This window comes from Cephus cinctus, unplaced genomic scaffold, assembly GCF_000341935.2.
Source record: "Cephus cinctus unplaced genomic scaffold, Ccin1 Ccin1_scaffold0008, whole genome shotgun sequence".
Taxonomy (NCBI): domain Eukaryota; kingdom Metazoa; phylum Arthropoda; class Insecta; order Hymenoptera; family Cephidae; genus Cephus; species Cephus cinctus.
Window position 1 is genome coordinate 530,083 of NW_014332759.1, and position 12,286 is coordinate 542,368.

Consider the following 12,286-nt stretch of genomic DNA (forward strand, 5'->3'; position numbering starts at 1 on the left):
GGTTAAGGGCAGGAGAGGAACCTCCTGCCCGAGTTAAGGACGTGGTGCCCAGCTGTCGCCCGATGCCCTGAGGAAGCCGCCGTGGAGGATCTCCAGAAGTTACGTACCGATTCGTTAAGGAACGCTCTCGATTTAGTTAAAGGGACGACTCGAAGAAAATAGAAGAGTTATCGATAATAAGGCTCTCGACCAATCAGAATGATTAATTCTCGGATTTGGCTATTGTCAAAGCAGTCTGTCTCGGGGCACCGACCGAGGTGTCACGGGCTGGCTCGTGCTCCCGTGCTATCTGTTGATAGTTTTTCTTGCCGTGTTTCGCTACGGTATAGCAAGTTCTCGCTTAGTACAGTTCTCGCGTTGTTCTCGCGATGCCAGGCAATTCTATGAATTCCTGTGAATGTTACGGAGGTGTAGTGCTGTGCCCTAGTGCAGTGCTCCCCAGAGTGTCCTTTGGATACAGTTTTCGGCCTCCACGGATTAGCTGCACCAGCTCCGGTGAGGATTCCCAATTTATTAATTGGTGAAGGGATCTGGGTACACAATTAAGACTCGTTCTGATACGTCCTCGGTTCGTCGCTCTCTGTCTCTCGCACTATTTGCCGGACTCTTACTCCGACCCTCTCTACCTCAAACCTAGCAGCCTGAGCGGCCGTGCATTTCCGTAACCGTCCGCTCCCGTCCGTGTATCCAGTTGCGTTTGCTGATTTTACGCGACCAGCCCCCAAAGATCAGCATCTACGGTTGCGTTTCTCGATTTTACGCGTCCCCAAAAATCGACAGGATCCGTTAAGCTATCGCCTCTTCTGATAGGTTCCGTCAGAGCTCTCGTTATTGGTGGAGTTGGGCCTGTTCCACCCCAACTCCCAGTTTATACCGGCTCGTCAGTTCCCGGTGAAAAAAGAATTGGCTGGCGCCCGCCTGGCTTGCGGATGCACGAACGACGGGTGGACGGCCGAAGGTAACGTAGGTTGGTTCTCGAAGATAGTCGTTCCCGTATGTCTTGCTATCGGTGTCGGGTCAAGTTAAGAAAATTACGTTACAGTATGTATATCTCTCTATTTTACCAAGCTGGAGCAACACGCTTATTTTGTGCGTAAGAGAGATCAGCTGTAATGTAAGTTGCGTTTATGAGATGTTCGAAAAATATTTAGGAATGGAGAAAGGATGGAAACAGAATAAAATATTTAGAGAAAGGGGGAATGGGTGAATACAAAGTCTTGTGAAATGGGCCCCACCCCGCCCATTTCCGTGAAGCACTGCGTTTCCATAAAGGAACTACTGCCCCTCCGTGATCCAGCTGGGGATTGTTGTCGGGACAAATCCCTGAGCCGTGAGACCCAAGTGAAACTCCAGCGAGGGATAAGGATAAGAATACAGCTGGAAATCAATTATTATAAATCACAGAAGACACGTGTAAAGACATGGATCAAGTCGTCTGCAGATCAAAAACACACAATCTAATTGTAAGTCCAGTCTCTACGGACAGCTTACAGCTAACCCATCTTACGTAGCGCGGACTGCTGTGTCGCAGAGACAATCAGACTTTCGGAGGGGTTCAGATCTGTGACAAACTTTAATCGCAGACGCAGTAAACTCAGTAATACCGATATAACGATATACACTTCATTATTTTACATTTGTCAAAAAATACATTGAACTCCTGAACTGACTATAAGTTGGTATCTATTAGACGGAGCCATGCTGGTGCTCAACTTTAATTTTATGCATTTCGTATGCTAGACTGTTTGACTGGACTCTGCTCTGAAAAGGAGGAAGACCAGACGCAGTACATCGAAAATGAGGATTTTTTGGTAAGTGACCTTTTCTTTACTCTTTCTGTTCTACTTGTAATAGACGTATGTGTATTGGCCTTTTTGAAACTCTCGGCAATTTTAATCGTCTTTTCTACTTACCGTATCGCAATGACAATAAAAACTGCTAAGATCTTTCTTCCTGTATTGTTCACAAAAGTGTTCTGCATCTTGAATTTTGCAAAAGATACATTGTAATAAATAGTATTTGATATTTTGCGTATGTAATCTCGTTGTTCACTTTTATTTCGTCTAGTAGTCAGCACCATCTTCTAGTGCATACGGAACTTTTGCATTTCAGTCGGTAACTCGAGCTACGTACGCAGGTCGGTAACACAAGCTACATCCAACCTCACATGACACCATACCCAATGTGATGTCTAGTTTACTTATCAACAGTCAACAGTCGCACAAAATCGTTGACTTCAAATTGAGTGTAGATGGTAGGATTGTTACGATTAAGGATATTTGAGGATATTAGGTTAATTGTCTCGTGATTGAGGTAATGAAATAATTATGGAATCGCAAATATTTTTGAGAATTATTAATTTTTTTTTCCAAGGAAAAATATTTTTATTGATTAAGTATACTGCGTTTACCTTTGCTTGTATTTATCTACAAAATATTGTCTAAAATATTGTTCATTATATTTTAGAGGGTTGCACGTAAGGACTGTGTGGTTTTATTGCCTTGAAAGTTTCGTCATTGTTAATTATCGACGCCATCATCAACTTTGTGAGTGTTAACAACATCAGCGACCTCTGCGCGATTCGGTATCATTTCTGATATGGGAATTCCAGTGGAAACATCTGATGAATCGGTTGTAGATTCGTTGCTAACTTCGCTGTTAACTTCGTCGCTAACTTCGTTGCTAACTTCGTTGCTAACCTCGTCGCTAACTTCGTCGTTAACTTCGTCGCTAACTTCGTTGTTGTCGTTGGAATTGTTCACGTTACCGGAATTGGAGTTATCACCATTTCCGTTTCCATTTACAACATTTCCATCTGTGTTGTCAGATCCATTTGTTATGTTGCTTTCGTTGTTGTTGTTACCAGAATTGTTGATAATTCGTGTAGAAATGGAACTTTGACTGTGAGATGGTAGATTTCCCGAATTGCTGTTATTTCCATTGTCATTTCCGTTAACCAGATTTCCATTGACGTCATCGGCTCCATTAGTGACATTGTTCCCATTGTTACTGTTGCCCGAATTGTTGATAATCCGCTGCGAATTCGAACTTCGACTGCTGGAAGCTACATTTCCCGAATTGTTGTTATTTCCATTTTCATTTCCATTAACTAAATTGCCATTGACGTCATCAGCTCCATTAGTGACGTTGTTCCCATCGTTATTGTTGCCCGAATTGTTGATAACCCGTTGCGAATTTGAACTTTGGCTGCTGGAAGCTACATTTCCCGAATTGTTGTTATTTCCATTTTCATTTCCATTAACTAAATTGCCATTGACGTCATCGGCTCCATTAGTCACGTTGTTCCCATCGTTATTGTTGCCCGAATTGTTGATAACCCGTTGCGAATTTGAACTTTGGCTGCTGGAAGCTACATTTCCCGAATTGTTGTTATTTCCATTTTCATTTCCATTAACTAAATTGCCATTGACGTCATCGGCTCCATTAGTCACGTTGTTCCCATCGTTATTGTTGCCCGAATTGTTGATAATCCGCTGCGAATTTGAACTTTGGCTGCTGGAAGCTACATTTCCCGAATTGTTGTTATTTCCATTTTCATTTCCATTAACTAAATTGCCATTGACGTCATCGGCTCCATTAGTCACGTTGTTCCCATCGTTATTGTTGCCCGAATTGTTGATAATCCGCTGCGAATTTGAACTTTGGCTGCTGGAAGCTACATTTCCCGAATTGTTGTTATTTCCATTATTATTTCCATTAACTAAATTGCCATTGACGTCATCAGCCCCATTAGCGACGTTGTTCCCGTTGTTACTGTTGCCCGAATTGTTGATAATTCGTGAATCACTGGGGTTATCAGTTCCAGATTCTACGTTTCCAGAATTAGAGTTATTTCCATTGTTATTTCCATTTACTAAGTTTCCATCAACATCATCAGCACCGTTTTCTATGTTATTTCCATTATTATTATTTCCAGAACTGTTAATGACTCGCAGTTCAATCGATTTTTCACCTTTAGAAGCAATATTTCCTGAATCTTCATTATTCCCATTAGAATTCCCATTAACTAAATTTCCATCAACATCGTCATCTCCATTTTGTACATTATTTCCAGTATTGTTGTGTCCAGCATTGTTGATAAGTCGCAAAAATTTGAACAATTGTTTCATAGAAGCCACATTTCCCGAATTCTCATTATTGCCATTAGAATTCCCATTAACTAAATTTCCATCAACATCGTCATCTCCATTTTGTACATTATTTCCAGTATTGTTGTGTCCAGCATTGTTGATAAGTCGCAAAAATTTGAACAATTGTTTCATAGAAGCAACATTTCCCGAATTCTCATTATTGCCATTAGAATTCCCATTCACTAAATTTCCATCAACATCGTCGGATTCATTTGTTACATTATTACCATTGTTATTACTACCAGAATTGTTAATAATAAGTGGACTAGCAGCACTCTTACTATCAACCTGGCTATTTCCAGCATTCGAATGATTCCCATTGCCATTTCCGTTCACTAAATTCCCATTGATGTTATCATGTCCGTTACTAACATTATTTCCATTATTATTATTATTATTATTATTCTCAGAATTATTAACAATACGCGTCGAATTACATACGCCACCCATAACGCACTCCCCTTTACCAACATCATACGTCAAACTTTGCGGACAATTATATGGAAATGGTTGATAATTACCAGGTGAAATTTCAGCGCACTTGTGATATTTCGTACAGTCATTTTCAACAGGTTGATTACCGCTACCACGACATATCCTAACGCAGTTCTCAACTTTTACATCGTAGGTCTCATAATCTTTGCACTTTCCAAGAATATAAGCTTTCTCATTAAAACATTTGCCCCAAATTCGATTATCCGACGCATGAACGAAAGATTTGAAATTTTGCCCCTTGCAATTGACTGTTACGCAATCCGACGTTTTCTTCTGTAATTTGCATTCTCCAAGCGCATGATCGTAAACATTATTTAATGGACATTGCATAAGGGTTGCCAAATTATTGTAACAGACATGATATATCTTACAAGAATTTGGATCCGGATATGACACGGTTCCAGGTAATGGCGGACAGTAAAAATTATCTGTCCCTGATTGGCAGTTCGAATTGATGGCCGATGCCGTACACAATCCTGTATCGCGATCACAGTACGGCGTACTTGTTAACTTTGAACAATCCACTCTTGCGACTTCTGTAAATGTACCAGCTGCATTGGGAGCACACATTTGACTGGTGCTGCAAGATGTTGCGTTGGAGGGTGGCAGACATTGTGTCAAACTGCTACACTCGACGTCTCTTGTCAAACTGAAGCTTGATCGAGGTAAATGTCTTAGAATATGAACCAAGGGATTGGCTGCCGAAGCAACTACCTATAATTAAGAAAAATAATGACTGAGTTATTATTTAATTATGTTATAATGAGAACGATCAATGATTTTTATTTGCTTCTAATGAAGACCCCTTTGACAACTTCTGTGATTGACGCTTATTTTTTAAATTACTGCATCCTATTTAGCGAGAAGAACGTACCAGAAGTGCTGACAAGTACAAGAATGACTTCATCATGATCACTAGCATGGGACTTTGATGAAGTAACCTTCCGTCTTCCTGCTCTTATATGCAAGGTGCAATGTTAAGCTCACTTGTCTACGTAATAGATAAAGAAACTACGAGATGAAGAAAATATTTGCCACAAGAGACGACGGATCAACGTTAGAGAATAATAAATTCTGAGTGATAAGATTTTTCCAGGAAACCGATTACTGGTGTCAGTCCATTTTTTCGTTCTTCCCCGCGCCGTTAACATTGTTTATATTTTATAAATTCTCCACGCCAATCTAGATAGTGAAATAATGCAAGGATACTATAAAACAAATTTTATAAACGTATAATTATATTTTCCAACGTCAAGCGGTCGTCGTATAGTTGTTAGTCAACCATATATTTTTGCTGAGGAATTTTATCATGGTGGATGGGGAGGAGGTTATGAATAAATATGCATTGAACGATATAAAGTAATATATTATTTACAATCAAATATTTGCATCTCTCTACATCCTATTGGCTAGAATATTCCACCCACGTTGCGGTGGTAGTTCAGCTGTGCATGTTGACTATAGTCATAACTTTGATCGTACCATTCAGGCCCAGTCGTGACATTAGCCCCGCTCGTGGACTGAGCAGTATGAGAAACATGATGACTTGGATGAGTAGAAGGATATTCACCTCCTTGAAAATGATTGAACTGTCCCCATCCAAGTTGAGTCCTGGACCAATCGGTATTGCCTGTGGAGCATAATAAATATTTCCATAAGATCATTGTAATAATAAATGCAACAAATACGTTGATGCAGACTGATGACTTACCAGCATTGTGAGGGAGTGCACTCGAAGGTGCATGAGCTGCAGGAGGCGGAAGTGCTGACACCTGTCCAAGCTGCATAGGATTTGCATGTCCTGTCAAGGGTCCCAAGTGTCCTGAAATTGCTACCGGATGTCCTTCCAGAGCGCTGCTCATGCTGGTGGGTACTTGTGCCATACTGGTAGCCATCTGAGCTTGATGAAGACTCGTGGAGACTTGATGAAGACTCGTTGGGACTTGGTGGAGAGTCGTTGGCGCTTGATGAAGACTCGTTGGCACCTGAGGAATTCCTCCTGGCATTTGTGGTACCTGCGGTAACTGCGACAGCTCATGACTGCTTGCGTATTGACACGGCGTCAACGGAAGTGTTGCTACGGAATGAGCTATACTTCCAGCGTGCTTTCGTAAACGGGCTCTTCTGTTGCTGAACCAGACCTACGTAACGGATTAATTAAGAGATACAATAGAAATGCTGGTTGTCGAATTTTCTAACATTTAATTATAATCCTGCCTGAAGTTTATTTTCGTTTAAGATTTTACTGTACCTGTATCCTTGCTTCTGTAAGTCCTGTTCTTTGGGCCAGTTCTTCCCGTGCATAAACGTCAGGATATTGGGCCCTTTGAAAGGCAGCTTCTAACTGCTCTAATTGTTCTCCAGTGAAAGTGGTTCTACTTCTACGTTGTTTTCGTTTTAGAGGAATTCCTGGTTCGCTTTCAGTGTCCGAATCATCGCCACAGCGACCTGCAAATAAATAAATAAAAAATTTGGTTTACCTATTACGTTTATACAGAAGCACTGATATGCTTAGGAGCACGTAAACACCTCGTACGATAATCGCAACTCAAAATTGAAAGATAACAAAATTGTTATCCAAGTGTTTGAACAGCCTGAAATGTTCACATCACAAGATGCTCAGATTAAAAAAAAAGACCGCACGGTACCAATTAATAATCTATAAATCGTTGGAAAACGCGTCATCATTCCATCGGTACGTCTATTTCTTTATATTCCAAATTTTTTACCCACGTCTCCCCATTCTTTTTTTCACCACTATCTACTCACCGGCCGCTGAATAAGATATTGATGAGGCACCTCATATATTAACTCAAGACTCGCACGTGTAATCCAATGACTGGGTGGCCCAAAGTTAAGCTTTGGGCTTCTCGTCACATTACTGATCATTCATCATTACCTTACTAGGATAAGATCATTGTTTCTTATACTTCTAGGAACGTGACTTTTTCGAAACAGAACACTCAAGAAATCAATCGCTATCACCATTTCACAGCTGATGGTACCGCGTTAAATTTTAACAAAATAAAAAATTGTTTCCTCAAAAATAATTAATGCCACATTATACTTGCATCCGAGTATAGGTCCATTCTGTTTCCTATAGTAAAAATCTGTATACCCAGTCAAAGTGCTTGAATGCCCGGGAAACTTTAAGTACCCAGGTAGGTAATATATCTATAGTCATGGCGTACACGTAACCTATTGATAAAAGGTAAGTAATGCAGGTAACGCAGGTGTGGGTTAGGCCTTAGGTACTGACGCCCATCGTACAAGAAGGTGCGTGCAACACGGTTTGAATTTTTAACATCGTACAACGTGCCTCGTTTTATCGCGTCCATGCAAGCGTGAGTGCAGTTCTAATACGTCCGCGTGCATTGGCACGAAATGAGCCCCCCTTATACGCAACGGTCATTAAGCCATCCATAAAGTCCTCGTAAAAGGCGAGCGACCATCTTGGAGTGGTACGCCATTTTCTCGGGTTTCCGTATGATCGATGTGCATTACAATCGATGCCATCGTGGAACTTCACGCTTTAGCCATACACGTAATATAATATTGTGCATTTTTTTTTTTTTTTTTTTTTTTTTAAAATTTTTCCCCCATTTTCTCGGGTTTCCGTATGATCGATGTGCATTACAATCGATGCCATCGTGGAACTTCACGCTTTAGCCATACACGTAATATAATATTGTGCATTTTTTTTTTTTTTTTTTTTTTCTTAAAATTTTGTCCCTGCACTGTTGGTATAATTTTTATTTACTTCATTTGGACACTTCCTTATTTACTGTCTTCTGGCGCGGATGGTTTGTCACAGTGTTCTTATATAATGGCGAACGTAGAAACGTCTGGCTCGATTGGCCGAGTGACTTGAGAAATTTCGTTGAAAGGAAGGAGATGAAGGATCCTTTTTTTTTTCTAAGACGCAATGTGTACCCAGCATTAGGTTCTTTTAGTGGAAATATATTCAAGGAATATTAAAGGATATCAACTTCTTTAGGCGTTCCTATTCATTTGGTTTGCTTGACCGGTGTTATTGATGTTTACTTGAGCACGGAACTGGCTGAACCTGAAGAATAAGATGTGGAGAACGTGAGGAGAATGAAAGAAGGAACACTGAAGATCAGGTTAAAAATGGCTAACGGATCGCAGGATGCGTTTCCAAATATTTGCACTAAGTCGACTTCGTTCCTATTGTCATCCTGTCTATTCGTTATCCTGCCTACCTTACCAACAGAAATGGCTACTCTTTTCATTGTCCGATCCTAAGGACCTCTTTGGTAACAATGTCCTTCCCTGTAATATTACTAAGTCCTTTACGTTGGATACAGGATCATTCGCTTGATTGAGCGTATACGCTCTTTACGTCAATTGACCAAATTTCCAATCGCGTTTAACGGCATTATCTTTCGTTCTATGCGAAATTTCTTTTACACTCTTTAAAACAGTTTTGACGTCTGACCAATCGTCTGTCAGCTGGATTATCCTTATTCGCAAGGATACTCACATCGAAGATTGTTCACTCGATGCTATTATATACTTATTATGTTGGCATTACTATTGACAATTAAATTAATAATCGGCCATTTTTTAAAAATTCTTCGAAGCATGTATTTTCGAAATAGCATTTTTTTCATTAATTTTTTTTTTGTTATTCGGTATAAAGCAATATTGTTTTTGTTCCATAAAACAATGCAAAAAATTGCTTAGTGGTTTTAGTGCTGTACGGATAACCATCATTTGAGAATGAAAAAAAAATTGTAATATTAGAAATTTCGATTTTCTAAAATATAATTTTTTTTTTTCCTTTTGAACAGTGCCACCTGCCCAAAATGTAATGTATATGCAATCCATAATGCATTGCATACAATACAAGCTTTTCTGCGGTTTGTAGCTATACGTGAAAGACCTGTACCGACGTTGCGCGCCCCGACGCATTGTGCCGCGGGAAGAAAATGGATGCGAAGGACGGAATTTAGGCGCACGATTCCTAGCGGCGCCCTTTGAGAACGGGGGCCTCGCATTTGTCAAGAGTCACGGACTCGAGCGGGATTAGGCCACAATGGGTCCGCGGTTTAATGACTCGGGAGTAACGGAAAATGATTTCAGTGATTTATCCGATCTCCACTTGATTCTACTTCAATTTTTCTTTTTCATTAATTTTTTTACATCTTTCCCCGTTATCCTCATTCCTTTACGACTTTCAACTCGAAATTATTCATCCGCTTGGTAAATGCAGACGGCACAGTGGGATATATGTAATCGCGTAGAAAAGACGAGTAACGGAGGCACTATAATTTGAAAGCAGGAGAAATACACAATGACAGTGCAACAGTTTCCACAAAGTCAATTAATTCCTTACTATTTCTTCTGTTATCATTGATCGATCGTTAATAGCCTTCCAGAAGGATTTTACGAAGTATTACGTATTTTCGAAAAGCTCAATTCATCAACAAGAAACTTTGAGTGGCGAATTAAAATTTACAGCGGACCCAACACGATGTAATCGGTCAATACATAAGACGATGTAAATATAATTGAACGGGATGAAAGAATTTTTGAAAAAAAGAAATTTTCAAATATCTCGATTATAATAAATTATTTGGAGATACTAGTAGTAGTCGAGTAAAAAATATTAGAAAAATTTGTTTTCGCCCAGCCTTGAAAATTGTCAGGAGTAGATATTGAATAATGTCAAAAATCTTTTGTCGTTCGTCAGATTCCTATGAATTCGTGGAACGTCAGTCTCCTACTGCCACATTACGCAATCGATGTGACAGGTGTAAGGCTCGTAGCTGTGTCAACGCGAGGGTCGGTGAGCGTTGTGAAATATTGCTAAACGCTTTTCGGCGGCTGAACTCCGCGGCGGAGACATACGAGGTGACAAGAATTTAAAGAGGCCCCGACGCCTCTATTGAAGGCCCCCAACTTGTCTCTGGACCATTATTCCATTCTCGCGATTGTCATCCAGGAGATGCCGACGGACGCCGCCAAAGGGTCGCCGACGTAGCGGAGCCCGCGAGGCATCACAATTTTGCTTGGCGTTAGGTAACTTCTCATTCTTTTGCTTCTTCACATGTGTACCTACTCTCTCTCTCTCTTCCTCATTGGCGTCATTCTTCGTAGCTGTGGTGTCTTTGAAATTGAGAAGAAGAGAAAAGAAAGATAAAGAAAACATTTGGAGAATCTTCAATCAAAGAACCACGTTAGACCGGACTTAATGCCCTGGGAAAAAGAATTCTGTGTTGCGCCCAAGTAACCTAGACGTCACTAATTATCGAATTCACATCACGACTATACTCTTTGTAAATGATAATTAGAAGACCTGGCAATTAGATGGGATTTAAATACAGGGGCTAAATACGGTAGCTGGATTTAAACGTGTGATGAATTATACAAATTGACGTTTTCGAGTGACGACTGAATTATCAATGAAATACCTATACGAGGATATTACAAAAAATATATGATTTCGCACGTGATCCTTTTTCCATGAACAATAAATCAAGTAACACACATCATAGGACAACTGATAGGTATAAAATTAAACTATATTATCTTCTTGTAAACTATTTTTCCCCACGGGAAATTTCTATATATTCGTAATATACTAATAGTAAAAATTAAAGAAAAATAAGAAAACCAAAAACCACAAAGAATATATTCAAAATGTATTTTGTTTATACGCCAAGTATGTAAGTTTTCTGTGCGGGTCTTTGAAATATGTGAGGAGCCATCGATAATCAATTAAAAGAATTAAGCTAAGTACTCGTGATGGAATGACGTATAAATTGAGAAAAAAGAGTAAAAGAGAGTAGAGTGTGATTAAGAGTGAATGAGAAAGAGAGAGCGAGAAAATGAGTGAAGCATAGAGAGAGTATATGGTATATCGAAGGGCGAAATCCGTGGGCCAGGTGGGTTTCTCGTCGGGTTGGGCCAGTCGGCATTCCTCTCGCGCCCTCTGACACTGGCGGTCCTCTCAGAAGGCGTCTCTCCTCGTTTCACTTCGAGTGAACTCCATCCACTCCTCCTGCTCGTACTGGCGGCGTGAAAAAATCGGGTGTGATCGTTTAGGGGCCCATATGTTGGACTTGTAATGAGAGAACGCGTCTCTGCCCGTTCGAGACAGGGGGCGGCACTCGACGAAATGCTTTATAGATTATCATCGTGTTCCTTGCTATATCTGCCATTGTTTCAGCCTCTATTAATAGGTTGTTAGCGAAACTTCTTAATACGTTGAATGAGGGGCACTTTATTACGTCCAGAAAATCATTCGCGATCGATTAAAAATTATGATGAAACATTTGCGAAATTTTATAAAAATACGGTTCGATAATTAATAACGGTATAAATTGTAGTATTTTTTCAAGGCTCAAAATGAGATTCTTTGTTGGGACAATATTTGTGATGATCGATGGATGATTCATCGAGGACTCTTTTAGTGTAATCAGTGAACTTGTTTTTTTTTCTAAGGGGAAAACTCGATACCGGTTAGCGTTGGTGGAAGTGACGTCAAGAAAAAGCCGGTACAAAGTTTACCGTTGATAGGCATAATCAATAAGGCCCAGTGGAATGAAAAGTGGCCGATTGGCTGAATAGATCGCGTGAAAAGACGCGTGTAATCAATTAGGGGGGGGGGGGGG

At 40.2% G+C, this 12,286-nt stretch overlaps 2 protein-coding genes across 3 annotated transcripts in view; both read right to left on the bottom strand.

Annotated features, from left to right (window-relative positions):
- Nucleotides 1-2,359: 2,359 nt before the first annotated feature.
- On the bottom strand, nt 2,360-5,638 carry LOC107273970 (putative uncharacterized protein DDB_G0286901). 2 transcript variants are annotated; one of them, XM_015752774.2, is made up of 3 exons: nt 5,521-5,638; nt 2,711-5,360; nt 2,360-2,674 (listed from the first exon to the last, which is right to left on the bottom strand). In XM_015752774.2, the coding sequence occupies exons 1-3, from the start codon at nt 5,566-5,568 to the stop codon at nt 2,520-2,522; spliced, it is 2,853 nt and encodes a 950-aa protein (XP_015608260.1). In that variant the 5' UTR covers nt 5,569-5,638; the 3' UTR covers nt 2,360-2,519. The 2 variants fall into 2 exon arrangements, with proteins under 2 accessions (XP_015608260.1, XP_015608193.1); XM_015752707.2 differs by having other exon boundaries at nt 2,360-5,360.
- Nucleotides 5,639-5,991: 353 nt separating this feature from the next.
- Nucleotides 5,992-12,286, bottom strand: part of LOC107274087 (protein gooseberry-neuro) — a 14,687-nt gene continuing 8,392 nt past the window's right edge. Inside the window, exons 4-6 of the mRNA XM_015752886.2 lie at nt 6,898-7,094; nt 6,358-6,787; nt 5,992-6,276 (exon numbers count right to left, since the gene is read on the bottom strand). Coding sequence (XP_015608372.1) covers nt 6,056-6,276; nt 6,358-6,787; nt 6,898-7,094 — 848 coding nt within the window. The 3' untranslated portion in view covers nt 5,992-6,055. The remainder of the gene's footprint in view (nt 6,277-6,357; nt 6,788-6,897; nt 7,095-12,286) is intronic.